A 22561-nucleotide genomic window follows, 5' to 3' on the forward strand; every position below is an offset into this window, starting at 1 on the left:
TAGGATACACAAATGGCGTAGGGGGATCTGCGGTATGGAAAAGTCGCGGCTGCAAAGTGAGCGTTAGACCCTTTCCTGACTGACTCTAAATACCAGCGGTAGCCCAAAACCAGCGTTAGGAGCCCCAAACGCTGGTTTTGACGGCTAACGCAGAACTCTAAATCTAGGAGTAAATTAATCCTTAGATTTATTTTAATTATATTAAATTTAGTGGGTGTTAGGGTTAGGCTTAGACTTAGGTTTAGGGGTTAATAAATATAGTACAGTGGCGGCGACGTTGGGGGCGGCAGATTAGGGGTTAATAATATTTAACTAGTGTTTTTGCAAGGCGGGAGAACGGCGGTTTAGGGGTTAATATCTTTATTATAGTGCTTTTTTGCAGGTGTTAGGTTTTTTTCAGCTCAAACAGCCCCATTGTTTCCTATGGGGGAATCGTGCACAAGCACGTTTTTGAAGCTGGCCGCGTCCGTAAGCACCGCTGGTATTTAGAGTTGCAGTGGCGGTAAATTATGCTCTACGCTCCCTTTTTGGAGCCTAACGCAGCCCTTCTGTGAACTCTAAATACCAGCGGTATTTAAAAGGTGCGGGGGAGAAAAAAAAGCATGCGTAGCTAACGCACCCCTTTGGCCGCAGAACTCTAAATCTAGGCGTTTGTTAATAAGAATAATATTTCTTTAGATGTATTTAATTAATATTTAAGTTAGGTGGGTGTTAGGGTTAGACTTAGGTTTAGGGGTTAATAATTTTATTATAGTTGCGGCGGGGTCCGGGAGCAGCGGTTTAGGGGTTAATATATTTATTATAGTGGCGGCGGGGTCTGGGAGTGGCGGTTTAGGGGTTAACATATTTATTATAGTGGCGGCGGGGTCCGGGAGTGGAGGTTTAGGGGTTAATAAGTTTATTAGAGTGGCAGCGGGCTCCGGGAGCGGCGGTTTAGGGGGTAATACATTTATTTAGTTGCGGTGGTGTAGGGGGGAACAGATTAGGGGTGTTTAGGGGATTAGGGGTGTTTAGACTCGGGGCACATGTTAGGGTGTTAGGTGCTAGATGTAAAATAAAACCTAATCTAAGTTACACTTACACCTAACACTAAACTACAATTAAATAAATTTCCTAAATTAAATAAAATAAATACAATTACCTAAATTACAAAAAAACAAACAAACACTAAATTACACAAAATAAAAAACAAATTACAGATATTTAAACTAATTACACCTAATCTAATAGCCCTATAAAAATAAAAAAGCCCCCCCCCCCAAAATAAACCCCCCCCAGCCTAAACTAAACTACCAATAGCCCTTAAAAACAACCCCCCCAATAGTAAAACCCACCACTCACACAACCAAACCCCCCAAATAAAACCCTAACTAAAAAAGCCTAAGCTCCCCATTGCCCTGAAAAGGGCATTTGGATGGGCATTGCCCTTAAAAGGGCATTTAGCTCTATTGTGGCCCAAAGCCCTAACCTAAAAATAAAACCCACCCAATAAACCCTTAAAAAATCCTAACACTACCCCCTGAAAATCCACTTACAGTTTTGAAGATCCGACATCCATCCTCAACCAAGCTGGGAGAAGTCCTCATCGAAGCGGCAAGAAGTCCTCAACGAAGCCGATTGGCTGAATTCTATCAGCCAATCGGAATTAAGGTTGAAAAAATCCTATTGGCAGATGCAATCAGCCAATAGGATTGAACTTCAATCCTATTGGCTGATCCAATCAACCAAAAGTATTGAGCTCGCATTCTATTGGCTGATTCTGCCCATCTGGAGGACCACTTCTCCCGGATTGGATGAAGACTTCTCCCGGCTTCGTTGATGATTTCTTGCCACTTCGATGAGGACTTCTCCTGGCTTCGTTGAGGATTGATGACGGATCTTCAAAACTGTAAGTGGATTTTCAGGGTTTAGTGTTAGGATTTTTTAAGGGTTTATTGGGTGGGTTTTATTTTTAGGTTAGGGCTTTGGGCCGCAATATAGCTAAATGCCCAAGGTAAAAGAGCCAATTTCTTTGGGGCAATGCCCCGCAAAAGGCCTTTTTAAGGGCTATTAGTAGTTTAGACGGGGGGGGGGTATTTTGGGGGGGCTTTATTTTGATAGGGCTATTAGATTAGGTGTAATTAGTTTAAATATCTGATAATTTGCTTTTTATTTGGTGTAATTTAGTTTTTTTTTTTGTAATTTAGGTAATTGTATTTAATTGTATTTAATTTAAGTAATTTATTTAATTGTAGTGTTAGGTGTTAGTGTAACTTAGGTTAGGTTTTATTTTACAGGTAAAATTGTCTTTATTTTAGCTAGGTAGTTAGTAAATAGTTATTAACTATTTAGTAACTATTCTACCTAGTTAAAATAAATACAAACTTGCCTGTAAAATAAAAATAAACCCTAAGCTAAATACAATGTAACTATTTTTTATTTTTATATTGTAGCTATCTTAGGGTTTATTTTATAGGTAAGTATTTAGTTTTAAATAGGAATTTAGTTATTAATAGTAGGTTTTATTAAGATTTATTTTAATTATATTTAAGTTAGGGGGTGTTAGGGTTAGAATCAATTAAAATAGAGAAAACCTCAGCGCCTAATGGTAACCTCTAAGCCTAGGGAGGGGGACTCCTAGCAGGTGCCCAATGGTTAAAGCAGATAATGAAAAGAAAAATCCCAGGCGCCTACCCTAAGGAGGCTAGGTTAGAGTATAATTGGATGGAGAGCCAAATTGGTCTAAAATGTGTTTTTAATACATAAATAAAGGTAAATGCACGGTAAAAACAAGTTCAATACAAAACTATCATGGATCCATGGTACATTACATATATCATATAAAAAACTTGGGTTATTAAATAGGTAAAAAATCAGGTCAAATTTAAATATAAGCGATTTAGTCAGCAAGGTGTTTCACAAAAACAATTTCCAATTTTAAAAACAATAATAGACAATCTTATTAAAACATCCAGGTTGAAGCAGGGTAAAAAATTCACGGTGAAGTGGTGTAAAAAATAGATGTGAAAGAATCAGAGATAAACAATAAAGCTTGCAATGCCAATCGATATGGAATCCAAAAAAATGTCAATTGTGCAAAAAAATGTCAAATGCGCAAAAAAATGTGCAAGAAAGAACGAAGTGTACAAAAAGAGTCTCTAGTCCTATGGAATGTAGGGAATATATTCCAGTAATTTCGATTCTCTGAGGGATGGTGATAGAAATGTCAGAACAGGTGCAGATGCACCAGCAATCAGTGTGGCAATATCACAGAAAAAACGGTGTTGTTTGTAAACGATATGAAAAAATAATAGTAAAAAGGGTAGATTTTCAAAGTGAGAAAAAGTCTTTTGATGGTGGTACTCCTAATGGTCTCCAAACGTATGTGACTTCAATAATAGGTGTTGGAATGGGATGTGAAAAATAAAAAATAAAAATGAAAAATAAAATGTAGATATAAAAAACTCGAACAATCACCTGTGGAAAAAACAGAAACACAATATAGTGTAGATGGTCCTAAGGATGTTGTAAATAATAGAATAAGGCTTACCAATGCTGGTCAACGCGTTTCGGCCTGTGTCAGGTGTTAGGGTTAGACTTAGATTTAGGGGTTAATAAATATAGTATAGTGGCGGCGACGTTGGGGGCGGCAGATTAGGGGTTAATATTTAACTAGTGTTTGCGAGGCGGGAGTATGGCATTTTAGGGGTTAATATGTTTATTATAGTGGTGGCGATGTCCGTAGCGACAGATTAGGGGTTAATAAGTATAATGTAGATGTCGGGGGTGGCAGATTAGGGGTTAATAAGTGTAAGATTAGGGGTGTTTAGACTCGGGGTTCATGTTAGGGTGTTAGGTGTAAACATAAAAAGTGTTTCCACATAGGAATCAATGGGGCTGCGTTACTGAGTTTTACGCTGCTTTTTGGCAGGTGTTAGACTTTTTCTCAGCAGGCTCTCCCCATTGATGTCTGTGGGGAAATCGTGCACGAGCACGTACAACCAGCTCACCGCTGACTTAAGCAGCACTGGTATTGGAGTGCGGTAAGGAGCTCAATTTTGCTCTACACTCACTTCTTGCCTAATAACGCCGGGTTTCTGAAAACCTGTAATACCAGCGCTGTAGGTAAGTGAGCGGTGACAATAACGTGCAAGTTAGCAACGCACCCCTCTTACTGCAAAACTCGTCATCTAACCATTAGTTTTTTCTTTTTTCAGAATAAGAGAGCATCTCTGGCATATTGAAAAATACTGCTCTATGCAGACTTAGGGGCCTATGTATCAAAGGTCTTGCGCAAGACCTCGCTGAATGCGGAGAGCAATACGCTCTCCGTATTCAGCATTGCACCAGCAGCGCACAAGAGCTGCTGGTACAACGCCGCCCCCTGCTGACTTGCGGCCACCAGCAGGGAGGTGTCAATCAACACGATCGTACTCGATCGGGTTGAATTGCGGCTTTTCCTGTCCACCTGCTCAGAGCAGACGGACAGGGTTACGGAGCAGTGGTCTTTAGACCGCAGCTTCATAACTGCTTTTTCTGGCGAGTCTGAAGACTCGCCAGAAACACGGCCCACAAGCTCCGTACAGAATTTGATAAATGGGCCCCATAGTGAGTACTATATCTGAGCTCCGTTACAGAGGAATCACAGCAATTAATAGTGTGACTGGGTTTTCAAGCAATATTATATTTGCATCTTCAAAAGAAATACAAATTGCTGTGCTTATATCGATGTCCATTGCTTTAGAAAGGGGATCCCCAATAGAATTATAGTTCAATCTTGGATTCCAATTTTGGGACTTAAATACCGCAAATCCCCTTACGTAAATTGCGTATCCTCTTTTTTCAATTGGACTTGCATAACGCCGGTATTACGAGTCTGCCAAAAAGTGAGCGGTAGACCCTCTCCTGTCAAGACTGGTGCCGCATTTTAAAGTCAGTAGTTAAGAGTTTTATGGTACAACGCCAAAGCATAAAACTCTTAACTAAAGTGCTAAAAAGTGCACTGACACCCATAAACTACCTATTAAACCCTAAACCGAGGCCTTCCCACATCGCAAACACTAAAAAAATTAAAAAATAACCCCTAATCTGTCGAACCGGACATTGCCGCCACTATAATAAATATATTAACCCCTAAACCACCGCACTCCCGCCTCACAAACATTAGTAAAATATTATTAACCCCTAATCTGCCGTCCCTAACATCGCCGACACCTACCTACATTTATTAACCCCTAATCTGCCGCCCCCAACGTCGCAGCCACTATACTAAAGTTATTAAACCCTAAATCTAAGTCTAACCCTAACCCTCCCTAACTTAAATATAATTAAAAGAAATCTAAATAAATATTCCTATCATTAACTAAATTATTCCTATTTAAAACTAAATACTTACCTATAAAATAAACCCTAAGCTAGCTACAATATAACTAATGGTTACATTGTATCTAGCTTAGGGTTTATTTTTATTTTACAGGCAAGTTTGTATTTATTTTAACTAGGTAGACTAGTTAATAAATAGTTATTAACTATTTAATAACTACCTAGCTAAAATAAATACAAATTGACATGTAAAATAAAACCTAACCTAAGTTTCACTAACACTACACGATAATTAAATTAATTTCCTAAATTAAATACAATTAAATAAAATTAGCTAAAGTACAAAAAACCCCCACTAAATTACAGAAAAAAAAAAAATTACAAGATTTGTAAACTAATTACACCTACTAACCCCACTAACAAAATAAAAAAGCCCCCCCAAAATAAAAAAGCCCTACCCTACACTAAATTACAAATAGCCCTTAAAAGGGCCTTTTGCGGGGCATTGCCTTAAAGTAATCAGCTCTTTTACCTGTAAAAAAAATTACAAATCCCCCCAACATTAAAACCCACCACGCGCACAACCAACCCTACTCTAAAACCCACCCAATACCCCCTTAAAAAAAAACTAACACTAACCATCAGCCAATAGGATTTTTTTCTACCTTAATTCCGATTGGCTGATAGAATTCCGCGTTGTATGTCTTGAAGATGGAGCCGCTCCGGATGGATGAAGATAGAAGATGCCGTCTGGATGAAGACTTCTGCCCGTCTGGAGGACCACTTCGCCCCGGCTTGGATGAAGACTTCTCCTGGCTTTGCTGAGGACTTCGGCCCGGTTGGATGAAGACTTCTCCCGGTAAGGTGATCTTCAAGGGGTTAGTGTTAGGTTTTTTTAAGGGTTTATTGGGTGGGTTTTAGTGTAGGGTTGGTTGTGCGGGTGGTAGGTTTTAATGTTGGGGGGATTAGATTAGGTGTAATTAGTTTAAAAATTTTGTAATTTGTTTATTATTTTCTGTAATTTAATGTTTGTTTGTTTTTTGTACTTTAGCTAATTTTATTTAATTGTATTTAATTTAGGGAATTAATTTAATTATAGTGTAGTGTTAGGTGTTAGTGTAACTTAGGTTAGGTTTTATTTTACAGGTATATTTGTATTTATTTTAGCTAGGTAGTTATTAAATAGTTAATAACTATTTAATAACTATTCTACCTAGTTAAAATAAATACAAACTTGCCTGTAAAATAAAAATAAACCCTAAGCTAGCTACAATGTAACTATTAGTTATATGCAATATTCATATTTAATAAATTGTTTTGCACATTCTAATGTTCTGCACCTAGCAGAATATGTTCTGTGTATTTGTAAATATCTCTCTCCCCAACTATAACAATACTCTCTCCTCTGCACTTGACATTTTTGCTCCTTCCCAAATATGCAAAAAGCCCACGTTGTCAGCGCCAGCCCTGGCTCTCTAAGCAACAAAATACCTGCAAAAATGCTCCTGAACATGCCTGTAGGAAATCCCACTCTGAACCAGATTTCCCCCAATATAAGTTCATTCTTTATTCTTACTCCTCTGCCCTTCACTTAGCCAAGCAAACCTACTCCTTTAAACCTAAACGTCTCTTCAGCATTTTCAACTCTTTCCTCTATCCACCTGCACCACCCCCTTCATCTGCCTTTAGTGCTCAAAACCTGGCCGACTTCTTTTTTTAACAAAAACACTTACCATCCAAAGTAACATCCCAACACAAGACTGCAACCTTCCATCTCCACCCCCGACCACCCCCTGCACCACTCTCAGCACATTCCTCCCCAATCACTGAGAATGAAGCGAGTTCACAAATGTCTTCATCACACCTCACTACCTGCCACTTGACCCTATCCCTTCACATCTAATACCCTCTTTGTCTTCTACCCTCACTCCAGCTTACTCACATTTTCAACCTATCCCTTACTACCGGTTCATTCCCATCTTCCTTCAAACATGCAAACGTCACCCCCATCCTCAAAAAAACCCTTCCTCTACCCCAATTCTCCTGCAAACTACTGCCCCATATCACCACTTCCGCTAGCTTAAAAAGTCCTGGATAAACTAGTTTTTTGATTGCCTAACCCACTTCTTGTCCTCCATCCCATTGCTTGACTCCTTGCAATCTGTCTTCCATCCCCAACACTCAACTGAGACTGCCCTCACCAAGGTTACTAAACGATCTTCTGCTAAAAACAACGGCCACTATTCAATACTTATCTTACTTGACCTGTCTGCTGCCTTTGACACCATTGACCACCCCCTTCTCCTACGGACTCTCAGCTCCCTTGGGCTCTCTGACACTGTCCTCTCCTGGATCCACTCTTATCTTTCTAATAGGTCCTTTAGAGTACCTCAAGGCTCTGTTCTGGGTCCTCTACTCTTCTCTATTTATACTTCCTCACTGGGTAAACTTATCAGTAGCTAATCAACTATCTACGCTATGCTGATGACACTCAGATCTACCTATCCACCCCTGCACTCTCTCCTTTCTCACATCAGTGTCTGCTTATCTGGCATTTCTTCTTGGATGGCCTCTCACCACTTACAAATCAACATGTCCAAGACTGAGCTCCTTCTAATCCCCCCTCTAATTCTACCCTGGTTTCTAACTTTTAAATCACTGTTGGTGACACCACTATCTCCCCAAGTCCGCTGCCTAGGAGTTACACTTGACTCCAATCTGTCCTTCATACCTCACAACCAATTGCTCTCTTCATCCTGTTGCAACCATCTATGCAATATCTCCAAACTTTGTCCGTTTGAGTGCTGAAACTACTAAACAGCTAATCCACTCCCTGGTAATTTCCATAATTGACTACAGTAATAACCTACTATCTGGCCTCCCTCTCTCCCACCTTCAATCCATCCTAAATGCCTCTGCTAGGCTAAGCCACCTCTCCCAACACTCTGTATCTGCTGCACATCTCTGCGAGTCCCTTCACTGGCTCCCCTTTCACAGCAGAATTAAATTCAAAATTCTCACCCTGACGTACAAAGCCCTTACCAATGCAGCCCCCCCTACCTGTCCTCACTCATCAACAAATATACTCCAGCCCGTCCCCTAAGATTCAACAATGACCTGCTCCTTGCATCTTCTCCCATCACCTCCTCCCATGCTAGACTACAGGACTTCTCTCGTGCGGCACCAACCATCTGGAACGCACTTCCTAGAGCTGTCAGACTCTCCCCTAACCTTTCCTTCTTTAAACGCTCCCTAAAGACCTTTTTGTTCAGGGAAGCCTATCTCCAAATCAGTAACAAATGAATTCTACTTGCCTAACTGCTGCCCCATCTAACTCCTCACTAATATCATTCTCACCTTTGCAGTCCCCACCTCCTGTTTCTCACCCTCCTACCCATCTAGATTGTAAGTTCCCACAGGAACAGGGCCCTCAATTGCCCCTGTATTTGTTTGTTAAACTTTGTCTGGAATTAATAATAATAATAATAATAATAATAATCTCAATAGCAGAATGCACTCCAGACCGATCAAGTAGAACCTTGGGTGCTGCTGAAAGTACGAATATAATCCAAAATGAAGAGCGCACTCCAAAGGGCTTGGTTAAATCCCACTTTAATGTGAACGTTTTCGAGCTGATCTGATCATTCTTGAGTAATTCTGTTGGTTTGAAGAATTTGAAACAGAACTACCCAAGAATGATCAGATCATTTTTTTCAAGAGATATATAGATGATCTTCTATTGTTTTGGACAGGTTCCGCGGATGATCTGGAAAAGTGGCTTGAAAAGCTCAATCGGGCCAATGCAGCCCTAAAATTTAAGATGTATTATAACAAGGATCAAATTGACTTTCTGGACATCCATTTATACTAGCAAGGTGACAGGTTACAGTCACAGTGTAATAAAGGAACTCTTTATTACACTTTACAAGCTGTCATCCACCAGCAACCAAGAGATCTTTGCCCAAATCGTAATTGCTCAGGGTGGCTAGAAACAACACCCAAGAATGTTACAGGGAAAAACAACACCAAGAAATGGTTCAAAGATTCCAGATGAGGGAATACCCAAAGAAATTATTACAAGCCACAAGTTTCGACCTGCTTGAGAAAACTGAAGGCACTATAGAAAACAAGGAGCCACGTATGACATTTGTCACCACTTACACTGGGGAAAAAAAACATCTTTCCAGAGGTAATCAAAAAACACTGGGACATTATCACCACTGATAAGTCCCTTCCACTAACATGGATGTTACCACCACGGATTGGCTATCGACGGTCCAGATCATTGAGAGATCTTCTTGTCAAAACGGATCCAATAGAATGTTATAAACATACAACCTGGTTGGACCTTAAAAAACCTGGTGTGTTCCGCTGCCTGGGTTGTGTCACCTGCAATGGACTCATTATGGGCTCAACCTTTACCAACCCACATAGGCGTCAGATATACAAGCATAAACACCGCCTTACATGTACTATGACCTACATTGTGTATTTATTACACTGCATTTGTGGTCTATACTATGTAGGCAAAACCTCTGATGACCTTCGGACAGGAATGGCAAACCATCACTCATCTATCCGCCCAACATTAAAACAGGGGAGTTCTGAACAACCCGTGGCCCGGCACTTTGTTTAGCACAAACACAAGGTCACTGACTTGAAGTATACCATCATAGACCATGTCCCTCCCATTCTTAGAGGAGGTGACCATAATAAGTAAGAAGCCAGGTGGACTTATAAATTGGACACCATAAAGCCCAAGGGACTCAATTTTCATTTGGATTGGCAGGTGTTTCTTTAATACCAATCCTCAAATAATGAGAGCCACTATTCATTTGGCGGTATAACTGACATAATCTAGGAGCAGTTTGCTCTTCTAGTATGAATCTTACTTACTTTGTGGAATTCTTTTTCAGTATATATTATTTATTTTCTCCTTTATTATTATTTCCCTATTCTCTATTCTTTTTTATTGATTTTTATTTATCTTTATTATTTTTCATCCTTTTCTTTTCCTTATTTCTTATATCTTTGAATCAATACATCTGCATATATTATTTTTGATTAATTGCTCATGCTAGGTATCTTGTTGCTCATCTTAGATAGATATGCTACAATATAAATTGATGATCTATTTGTCTCCCATAGTATCCACAAATACGGCACCAGTAGAAGGTTGGATTGTCCAATCTGATAGTCACTGTACATCATTTGTAATTTGTTGACATGTAGGCGAGCGAGTCATACCCTGCAGACTCACATTGTGTTCAGTTTCCTTGGCAATCAAGCTGTTGCCGGATATGTCTGACCCACTCGCTTATATGACAGCCTTACGTATTTGTTCCCTGTCTAATTACTTTCGCCCGCTCTTTACAATTTCACATTGTTTTTTTTCCGTTACACACTAAGGTTAGTTTGTATCAACTGGGTGATTACTTTGTTTCACTGTGTATTTTGGACGGCACGCTGACACGGATGCACACATTCCTTGGGGGGTGGTTCTACTGTGTAGAACGTGACGTTCACGTAAGTTGTGTATAAATGTCCGGTGGTGGGAAGTGCAATTGTTAATACTTTGCCTGTCTGATGACGAGCTTTTGAAGCTCGAAAACGTTCGCATTAAAGTGGTATTTAACCAAGCCCTTTGAAGTGCGCTCTTCATTTTGGATCATACATACATACATACATAATGTAACAAAATACCATCAGATATATGTAGAAATATGTATTTATGACTAAATAGAACATATTCTTCTATGCGAAGAACATTGGATTTTGACATATTCATATCTTTATGTTTGGTTAGCGCAATTAAAAATATGAGCTCGGGTTTGCACGTCTATTGACTTCTATGGGGAATATGTTAATGCGATCACAATATTCGAAGTTTGACTTATTGAGCACATCGGTTTAGTGTGTGAGCAAAAACATTTAACTTTCAACTTGTAATAAGAGTGCCACCTGACGTTTACAAAAAGCTTACTTCTAGTGGAGTTAGCGAGCTAGCAGGAGCATTAAATGCTACATCACATGTAATCTGGCCCTAAGATTGACTTATCGTTAGCTCTCCGGAGCCTGGGGAAAATCACCTAGAGTGTCAGGCCAGTGTTAGCATTTTGTAAGAGTGATAACTTCATCACATGATCCCCTCACAAATAACTAATTAATGATGTCTGGAACAAGCAAATGAACATCATTAACATCACCTTATTGACTCTGTTTGTATCCTAGGACCACCTGGACTTCCTGGTCCTCCAGGCCCACAAGGAAAACAAGGTCCACCAGGACCACAAGGATCTGCTGGACCTTCTGGGAAGGATGGAGCTACAGGAAAGCAGGGACCTGTTGGGCCTCCAGGTAAAATGGATTTTTTTTGTGATGTGGCCCTAAAACAATAATAAATAAAAAATCCAGAAGAAAACTAGCCTAGGAGATAGGTGGTTTTATCACTGTTTGTACAAGAAAGTCACCAGAATGTACAGCAACGGGACTGTGAGCATCATTGCCCCATGTACGCTAGCAGTTTGTCTGTGAGCACCATTACCCTGTGTATACCCAGTAGTGTGTGTGAGAGCACCATTACCCTGTGTATACCCAGTAGTGTGTGTGTGTGTGAGCACCATTACCCTGTGTATACCCAGTAGTGTGTGTGTGTGTGAGAGAGCACCATTACCCTGTGTATACCCAGTAGTGTGTGTGAGAGAGAGAGCACCATTACCCTGTGTATACCCAGTAGTGTGTGTGTGTGTGAGAGCACCATTACCCTGTGTATACCCAGTAGTGTGTGTGTGTGAGAGAGCACCATTACCCTGTGTATAACCAGTAGTGTGTGTGTGAGAGAGCACCATTACCCTGTGTATACCCAGTAGTGTGTGTGTGTGTGAGAGAGCACCATTACCCTGTGTATACCCAGTAGTGTGTGTGTGTGTGTGAGCACCATTACCCTGTGTATAACCAGTAGTGTGTGTGTGTGAGAGAGCACCATTACCCTGTGTATACCCAGTAGTGTGTGTGAGAGAGAGAGCACCATTACCCTGTGTATACCCAGTAGTGTGTGTGTGTGTGAGAGCACCATTACCCTGTGTATACCCAGTAGTGTGTGTGTGTGAGAGAGCACCATTACCCTGTGTATACCCAGTAGTGTGTGTGTGTGTGAGAGCACCATTACCCTGTGTATACCCAGTAGTGTGTGTGTGTGTGAGAGCACCATTACCCTGTGTATACCCAGTAGTGTGTGTGTGTGTGTGAGCACCATTACCCTGTGTATAACCAGTAGTGTGTGTGAGAGAGAGAGCACCATTACCCTGTGTATACCCAGTAGTGTGTGTGTGTGTGTGAGAGCACCATTGTCCTGTGTATACCCAGTAGTGTGTGTGTGTGTGTGTGTGAGAGCACCATTACCCTGTGTATACCCAGTAGTGTGTGTGTGAGAGCACCATTACCCTGTGTATACCCAGTAGTGTGTGTGTGTGTGAGAGCACCATTACCCTGTGTATACCCAGTAGTGTGTGTGTGTGTGTGAGCACCATTACCCTGTGTATACCCAGTAGTGCGTGTGTGTGTGTGAGAGAGCACCATTACCCTGTGTATACCCAGTAGTGTGTGTGTGTGTGTGTGTGAGAGCACCATTACCCTGTGTATACCCAGTAGTGTGTGTGTGTGTGAGCACCATTACCCTGTGTATACCCAGTAGTGTGTGTGTGTGTGTGAGAGCACCATTACCCTGTGTATACCCAGTAGTGTGTGTGAGAGAGAGAGCACCATTACCCTGTGTATACCCAGTAGTGTGTGTGTGTGTGAGAGCACCATTACCCTGTGTATACCCAGTAGTGTGTGTGTGTGTGTGAGCACCATTACCCTGTGTATAACCAGTAGTGTGTGTGTGAGAGCACCATTACCCTGTGTATACCCAGTAGTGTGTGTGTGTGAGAGCACCATTACCCTGTGTATACCCAGTAGTGTGTGTGTGTGTGTGTGTGAGAGAGCACCATTACCCTGTGTATACCCAGTAGTGTGTGTGTGTGTGTGTGTGTGAGAGCACCATTACCCTGTGTATACCCAGTAGTGTGTGTGTGTGTGTGAGAGCACCATTACCCTGTGTATACCCAGTAGTGTGTGTGTGTGAGAGCACCATTACCCTGTGTATACCCAGTAGTGTGTGTGTGTGTGTGAGCACCATTACCCTGTGTAAAACCAGTAGTGTGTGTGTGTGTGAGAGCACCATTACCCTGTGTATACCCAGTAGTGTGTGTGTGAGAGCACCATTACCCTGTGTATAACCAGTAGTGTGTGTGTGTGAGAGCACCATTACCCTGTGTATACCCAGTAGTGTGTGTGTGTGAGAGCACCATTACCCTGTGTATACCCAGTAGTGTGTGTGTGTGAGAGAGCACCATTACCCTGTGTATACCCAGTAGTGTGTGTGTGTGTGAGAGCACCATTACCCTGTGTATACCCAGTAGTGTGTGTGTGTGTGTGTGTGTGTGTGTGAGAGCACCATTACCCTGTGTATACCCAGTAGTGTGTGTGTGTGAGAGCACCATTACCCTGTGTATACCCAGTAGTGTGTGTGTGTGTGTGTGTGTGTGAGAGTACCATTACCCTCTGTATACCCAGTAGTGTGTGTGTGTGTGTGTGAGAGCACCATTACCCTGTGTATACCCAGTAGTGTGTGTGTGAGAGCACCATTACCCTGTGTATACCCAGTAGTGTGTGTGTGTGTGTGTGTGAGAGCACCATTACCCTGTGTATACCCAGTAGTGTGTGTGTGTGTGTGTGTGTGAGAGCACCATTACCCTGTGTATACCCAGTAGTGTGTGTGTGTGAGAGCACCATTACCCTGTGTATACCCAGTAGTGTGTGTGTGTGTGTGAGAGAGCACCATTACCCTGTGTATACCCAGTAGTGTGTGTGTGTGTGTGTGTGTGAGAGCACCATTACCCTGTGTATACCCAGTAGTGTGTGTGTGTGAGAGAGCACCATTACCCTGTGTATACTCAGAAGTGTGTGTGTGTGTGTGTGAGAGCACCATTACCCTGTGTATACCCAGTAGTGTGTGTGTGTGTGTGAGAGCACCATTACCCTGTGTATACCCAGTAGTGTGTGTGTGTGTGTGTGTGTGTGAGAGCACCATTACCCTGTGTATACCCAGTAGTGTGTGTGTGTGTGTGAGAGCACCATTACCCTGTGTATACCCAGTAGTGTGTATGTGTGAGAGAGAGCACCATTACCCTGTGTATACCCAGTAGTGTGTGTGTGTGTGTGAGAGCACCATTACCCTGTGTATACCCAGTAGTGTGTGTGTGTGAGAGAGCACCATTACCCTGTGTATACCCAGTAGTGTGTGTGTGTGAGAGAGCACCATTACCCTGTGTATACCCAGTAGTGTGTGTGTGTGAGAGAGCCCCATTACCCTGTGTATACCCAGTAGTGTGTGTGTGTAAGAGCACCATTACCCTGTGTATACCCAGTAGTGTGTGTGTGTGTGTGAGCACCATTACCCTGTGTATACCCAGTAGTGTGTGTGTGTGTGTGTGAGCACCATTACCCTGTGTATACCCAGTAGTGTGTGTGTGTGTGAGAGCACCATTACCCTGTGTATACCCAGTAGTGTGTGTGTGTGTGAGAGCACCATTACCCTGTGTATACCCAGTAGTGTGTGTGTGTGAGAGCACCATTACCCTGTGTATACCCAGTAGTGTGTGTGTGTGTGTGAGCACCATTACCCTGTGTATACCCAGTAGTGTGTGTGTGTGTGTGAGAGCACCATTACCCTGTGTATACCCAGTAGTGTGTGTGTGTGTGAGCACCATTACCCTGTGTATACCCAGTAGTGTCTGTGAGAGCACCATTACCCTGTGTATACCCAGTAGTGTGTGTGTGTGTGTGTGAGAGCACCATTACCCTGTGTATACCCAGTAGTGTGTGTGTGAGAGAGCACCATTACCCTGTGTATACCCAGTAGTGTGTGTGTGAGAGCACCATTACCCTGTGTATACCCAGTAGTGTGTGTGTGTGTGTGAGAGAGAGCACCATTACCCTGTGTATACCCAGTAGTGTATGTGTGTGTGTGTGTGAGAGAGCACCATTACCCTCTGTATACCCAGTAGTGAGTGTGTGTGTGAGAGCACCATTACCCTGTGTATACCCAGTAGTGTGTGTGTGTGAGAGAGCACCATTACCCTGTGTATACCCAGTAGTGTGTGTGTGTGTGTGTGAGAGCACCATTACCCTGTGTATACCCAGTAGTGTGTGTGTGTGAGAGCACCATTACCCTGTGTATACCCAGTAGTGTGTGTGTGTGTGTGTGTGTGTGAGAGCACCATTACCCTGTGTATACCCAGTAGTGTGTGTGTGTGAGAGAGCACCATTACCCTGTGTATACCCAGTAGTGTGTGTGTGTGTGTGTGTGAGAGCACCATTACCCTGTGTATACCCAGTAGTGTGTGTGTGTGAGAGCACCATTACCCTGTGTATACCCAGTAGTGTGTGTGTGTGTGTGAGAGAGCACCATTACCCTGTGTATACCCAGTAGTGTGTGTGTGTGTGTGAGAGAGCACCATTACCCTGTGTATACCCAGTAGTGTGTGTGTGTGTGTGAGAGCACCATTACCCTGTGTATACCCAGTAGTGTGTGTGTGTGTGTGAGAGCACCATTACCCTGTGTATACCCAGTAGTGTGTGTGTGTGAGAGCACCATTACCCTGTGTATACCCAGTAGTGTGTGTGTGTGAGCACCATTACCCTGTGTATACCCAGTAGTGTGTGTGTGTGTGTGTGAGAGCACCATTACCCTGTGTATACCCAGTAGTGTGTGTGTGTGTGTGTGAGAGAGAGCACCATTACCCTGTGTATACCCAGTAGTGTGTGTGTGTGTGTGAGAGCACCATTACCCTGTGTATACCCAGTAGTGTGTGTGTGTGTGTGAGAGAGAGCACCATTACCCTGTGTATACCCAGTAGTGTGTGTGTGTGTGTGAGAGAGCACCATTACCCTGTGTATACCCAGTAGTGTGTGTGTGAGAGCACCATTACCCTGTGTATACCCAGTAGTGTGTGTGTGAGAGAGCACCATTACCCTGTGTATACCCAGTAGTGTGTGTGTGTGTGTGAGAGCACCATTACCCTGTGTATACCCAGTAGTGTGTGTGTGAGAGAGAGAGCACCATTACCCTGTGTATACCCAGTAGTGTGTGTGTGTGAGAGAGAGCACCATTACCCTGTGTATACCCAGTAGTGTGTGTGTGTGTGAGAGCACCATTACCCTGTGTATACCCAGTAGTGTGTGTGTGTGTGAGAGCACCATTACCCTGTGTATACCCAGTAGTGTGTGTGTGTGTGTGTGAGAGCACCATTACCCTGTGTATACCCAGTAGTGTGTGTGTGTGTGTGAGAGCACCATTACCCTGTGTTATACCCAGATTGTGTGTGTGTGTGTGTGAGAGCACCATTACCCTGTGTATACCCAGTAGTGTGTGTGTGTGTGTGTGAGAGCACCATTACCCTGTGTATACCCAGTAGTGAGTGTGTGTGTGAGAGCACCATTACCCTGTGTATACCCAGTAGTGTGTGTGTGTGAGAGAGCACCATTACCCTGTGTATACCCAGTAGTGTGTGTGTGTGTGAGAGCACCATTACCCTGTGTATACCCAGTAGTGTGTGTGTGAGAGCACCATTACCCTGTGTATACCCAGTAGTGTGTGTGTGTGTGTGTGAGAGCACCATTACCCTGTGTATACCCAGTAGTGTGTGTGTGTGTGAGAGCACCATTACCCTGTGTATACCCAGTAGTGTGTGTGTGTGTGTGAGAGCACAATTACCCTGTGTATACCCAGTAGTGTATGTGTGTGTGAGAGCACCATTACCCTGTGTATACCCAGTAGTGTGTGTGGTGTGAGAGAGCACCATTACCCTGTGTATACCCAGTAGTGTGTGTGTGTGAGAGAGCACCATTACCCTGTGTATACCAGTAGTGTGTGTGTGTGTGTGAGGCACCATTACCCTGTGTACTACCCAGTAGTGTGTGTGAGAGAGAGAGCACCCATTACCCTGTGTATACCCAGTCGTGTGTGGTGTGTGAGAGCACCATTACCCTGTGTATACCCAGTAGTGTGTGTGTGTGTGTGAGCACCATTACCCTGTGTATAACCAGTAGTGTGTGTGTGTGAGAGCACCATTACCCTGTGTATACCCCAGTAGTGTGTGTGTGTGAGAGCACCATTACCCTGTGTATACCCAGTAGTGTGTGTGAGTGTGTGTGTGAGAGAGCACCATTCCCCTGTGTATACCCATTATGTTGTGTGACCCCATTACCCTGTATAACCAGTAGTGTGTGTGTGAGAGCACCATTACCCTGTGTATACCCAGTAGTGTGTGTGTGTGTGAGAGCACCATTACCCTGTGTATACCCAGTAGTGTGTGTGTGTGAGAGCACCATTACCCTGTGTATACCCAGTAGTGTGTGTGTGTGTGTGTGAGAGCACCATTACCCTGTGTATACCCAGTAGTGTGTGTGTGTGAGAGCACCATTACCCTGTGTATACCCAGTAGTGTGTGTGTGAGAGCACCATTACCCTGTGTATACCCAGTAGTGTGTGTGTGTGAGAGCACCATTACCCTGTGTATACCCAGTAGTGTGTGTGTGTGTGAGAGCACCATTACCCTGTGTATACCCAGTAGTGTGTGTGTGTGAGAGAGCACCATTACCCTGTGTATACCCAGTAGTGTGTGTGTGTGAGAGCACCATTACCCTGTGTATACCCAGTAGTGTGTGTGTGTGTGTGTGTGTGTGTGAGAGCACCATTACCCTGTGTATACCCAGTAGTGTGTGTGTGTGAGAGCACCATTACCCTGTGTATACCCAGTAGTGTGTGTGTGTGTGTGTGTGTGAGAGCACCATTACCCTGTGTATACCCAGTAGTGTGTGTGTGTGTGTGTGAGAGCACCATTACCCTGTGTATACCCAGTAGTGTGTGTGTGAGAGCACCATTACCCTGTGTATACCCAGTGTGTGTGTGTGTGTGTGAGAGCACCATTACCCTGTGTATACCCAGTAGTGTGTGTGTGTGTGTGTGTGAGAGCACCATTACCCTGTGTATACCCAGTAGTGTGTGTGTGAGAGCACCATTACCCTGTGTATACCCAGTAGTGTGTGTGTGTGTGAGAGAGCACCATTACCCTGTGTATACCCAGTAGTGTGTGTGTGTGTGTGTGAGAGCACCATTACCCTGTGTATACCCAGTAGTGGTGTGTGTGTGAGAGATGCACCATTACCCTGTGTATACCCAGTAGTGTGTGTGTGTGTGTGTGATCACCATTACCCTGTGTATACCCAGTAGTGTGTGTGTGTGTGAGAGCACCATTACCCTGTGTATACCCAGTAGTGTGTGTGTGTGTGTGTGTGAGAGCACCATTACCCTGTGTATACCCAGTAGTGTGTGTGTGTGTGTGAGAGAGCACCATTACCCTGTGTATACCCAGTAGTGTGTATGTGTGAGAGAGAGCACCATTACCCTGTGTATACCCAGTAGTGGGTGTGTGTGTGTGTGAGAGACACCATTACCCTGGTAGACCCACGTAGGGTGTGTGTGTGAGAGCACCATTACCCTGTGTATACCCAGTAGTGTGTGTGTGTGTGAGGAAGCACCATTACCCTGCTGTGATTACCCAGTGAGTGTGTGTGTGTGTGTGAGATAGCCTCCATTACCCTTGTATTACCCAGTAGTGTAGTGTGTGTGGTTGACGGAGCACCATTAACCCTGTAGTAGATACCCTGTAGTCGTATGTGTGTGTGTGAGAGCACCATTACACCTGTGTATACCCAGTAGAGTGTGTAGTGTGTGTGGAGCAACATTACCCTGTGTATACCAGTAGTGTGTGTGTGTGTGAGAGCACCATTACCCTGTGTATACCCAGTAGTGTGTGTGTGTGTGTGAGCACCATTACCCTGTGTATACCCAGTAGTGTGTGTGTGTGAGAGCACCATTACCCTGTGTATACCCAGTAGTGTGTGTGTGTGTGTGAGCACCATTACCCTGTGTATACCCAGTAGTGTGTGTGTGTGTGTGAGAGAGCACCATTACCCTGTGTATACCCAGTAGTGTGTGTGTGTGTGAGCACCATTACCCTGTGTATACCCAGTAGTGTGTGTGTGAGAGCACCATTACCCTGTGTATACCCAGTGTGTGTGTGTGTGTGTGAGAGCACCATTACCCTGTGTATACCCAGTAGTGTGTGTGTGTGAGAGAGCACCATTACCCTGTGTTATTACCCAGTAGTGTGTGTGTGTGAGAGAGCACCATTACCCTGTGTATACCCAGTAGTGTGTGTGTGTGTGTGAGAGAGAGCACCATTACCCTGTGTATACCCAGTAGTGTGTGTGTGTGTGTGAGAGCACCATTACCCTCTGTATACCCAGTAGTGAGTGTGTGTGTGAGAGCACCATTACCCTGTGTATACCCAGTAGTGTGTGTGTGTGTGAGAGAGCACCATTACCCTGTGTATACCCAGTAGTGTGTGTGTGTGTGTGAGAGCACCATTACCCTGTGTATACCCAGTAGTGTGTGTGTGTGAGAGCACCATTACCCTGTGTATACCCAGTATGTGTGTGTGTGTGTGTGTGAGAGCACCATTACCCTGTGTATACCCAGTAGTGTGTGTGTGTGAGAGAGCACCATTACCCTGTGTATACCCAGTAGTGTGTGTGTGTGTGAGAGCACCATTACCCTGTGTATACCCAGTAGTGTGTGTGTGTGAGAGCACCATTACCCTGTGTATACCCAGTAGTGTGTGTGTGTGTGTGAGAGCACCATTACCCTGTGTATACCCAGTAGTGTGTGTGTGTGTGTGAGAGCACCATTACCCTGTGTATACCCAGTGTGTGTGTGTGTGTGTGAGAGCACCATTACCCTGTGTATACCCAGTAGTGTGTGTGTGTGTGTGAGAGCACCATTACCCTGTGTATACCCAGTAGTGTGTGTGTGTGTGAGAGCACCATTACCCTGTGTATACCCAGTAGTGTGTGTGTGTGAGCACCATTACCCTGTGTATACCCAGTAGTGTGTGTGTGTGTGAGAGAGCACCATTACCCTGTGTATACCCAGTAGTGTGTGTGTGTGTGTGAGAGCACCATTACCCTGTGTATACCCAGTAGTGTGTGTGTGTGTGTGTGTGAGAGAGAGCACCATTACCCTGTGTATACCCATTAGTGTGTGTGTGTGTGTGAGAGAGCACCATTACCCTGTGTATACCCAGTAGTGTGTGTGTGAGAGCACCATTACCCTGTGTATACCCAGTAGTGTGTGTGTGAGAGCACCATTACCCTGTGTATACCCAGTAGTGTGTGTGTGTGTGTGAGAGCACCATTACCCTGTGTATACCCAGTAGTGTGTGTGTGTGAGAGCACCATTACCCTGTGTATACCCAGTAGTGTGTGTGTGTGAGAGAGAGCACCATTACCCTGTGTATACCCTGTGTGTGTGTGTGTGTGAGAGCACCATTACCCTGTGTATACCCAGTAGTGTGTGTGTGTGAGAGCACCATTACCCTGTGTATACCCAGTAGTGTGTGTGTGTGTGTGAGAGCACCATTACCCTGTGTATACCCAGTAGTGTGTGTGTGTGTGTGTGTGTGTGTGAGAGCACCATTACCCTGTGTATACCCAGTAGTGTGTGTGTGTGTGTGTGAGAGCACCATTACCCTGTGTATACCCAGTAGTGAGTGTGTGTGTGTGAGAGCACCATTACCCTGTGTATACCCAGTAGTGTGTGTGTGTGAGAGAGCACCATTACCCTGTGTATACCCAGTAGTGTGTGTGTGTGTGAGAGCACCATTACCCTGTGTATACCCAGTAGTGTGTGTGTGAGAGCACCATTACCCTGTGTATACCCAGTAGTGTGTGTGTGTGAGAGCACCATTACCCTGTGTATACCCAGTAGTGTGTGTGTGTGTGAGAGCACCATTACCCTGTGTATACCCAGTAGTGTGTGTGTGTGTGTGAGAGCACCATTACCCTGTGTATACCCAGTAGTGTGTGTGTGTGTGAGAGCACCATTACCCTGTGTATACCCAGTAGTGTGTGTGTGTGAGAGAGCACCATTACCCTGTGTATACCCAGTAGTGTGTGTGTGTGTGTGAGAGCACCATTACCCTGTGTATACCCAGTAGTGTGTGTGTGTGAGAGCACCATTACCCTGTGTATACCCAGTAGTGTGTGTGTGTGTGTGAGAGAGCACCATTACCCTGTTATACCCGTAGTGTGTGTGTGTGTGTGTGTGAGAGCACCATTACCCTGTGTATACCCAGTAGTGTGTGTGTGTGAGAGAGAGCACCATTACCCTGTGTATACCCAGTAGTGTGTGTGTGTGAGAGAGCACCATTACCCTGTGTATACCCAGTAGTGTGTGTGTGTGTGAGAGAGCACCATTACCCTGTGTATACCCAGTAGTGTGTGTGTGTGAGAGAGCACCATTACCCTGTGTATACCCAGTAGTGTGTGTGTGTGTGTGTGAGAGCACCATTACCCTGTGTATACCCAGTAGTGTGTGTGTGTGAGAGCACCATTACCCTGTGTATACCCAGTAGTGTGTGTGTGTGTGTGAGAGAGCACCATTACCCTGTGTATACCCAGTAGTGTGTGTGTGTGAGAGCACCATTACCCTGTGTATACCCAGTAGTGTGTGTGTGTGAGAGCACCATTACCCTGTGTATACCCAGTAGTGTGTGTGTGTGTGTGTGAGAGAGCACCATTACCCTGTGTATACCCAGTAGTGTGTGTGTGTGTGTGTGAGCACCATTACCCTGTGTATACCCAGTGTGTGTGTGTGTGTGTGAGAGAGCACCATTACCCTGTGTATACCCAGTAGTGTGTGTGTGTGTGTGAGAGCACCATTACCCTGTGTATACCCAGTAGTGTGTGTGTGTGAGAGCACCATTACCCTGTGTATACCCAGTAGTGTGTGTGTGTGTGAGAGAGCACCATTACCCTGTGTATACCCAGTAGTGTGTGTGTGTGTGTGAGAGAGAGCACCATTACCCTGTGTATACCCAGTAGTGTGTGTGTGTGTGTGAGAGCACCATTACCCTGTGTATACCCAGTAGTGTGTGTGTGTGTGTGAGAGAGAGCACCATTACCCTGTGTATACCCAGTAGTGTGTGTGTGTGTGTGAGAGCACCATTACCCTGTGTATACCCATGTGTGTGTGTGTGTGTGAGAGAGAGCACCATTACCCTGTGTATACCCAGTAGTGTGTGTGTGTGTGAGA

At 44.1% G+C, this 22561-nt stretch overlaps 1 protein-coding gene across 1 annotated transcript in view; it reads left to right on the plus strand.

The window, feature by feature from the left end:
• The window catches only part of EMILIN1 (elastin microfibril interfacer 1), a 215941-nt gene that overhangs the window by 152596 nt on the left and 40784 nt on the right, over positions 1-22561 (plus strand). Inside the window, exon 4 of the mRNA XM_053709403.1 lies at positions 11533-11658. Coding sequence (XP_053565378.1) covers positions 11533-11658 — 126 coding nt within the window. The remainder of the gene's footprint in view (positions 1-11532; positions 11659-22561) is intronic.

The sequence above is a fragment of the Bombina bombina genome, chromosome 4 (genome assembly GCF_027579735.1).
Source record: "Bombina bombina isolate aBomBom1 chromosome 4, aBomBom1.pri, whole genome shotgun sequence".
NCBI lineage: Eukaryota > Metazoa > Chordata > Amphibia > Anura > Bombinatoridae > Bombina > Bombina bombina.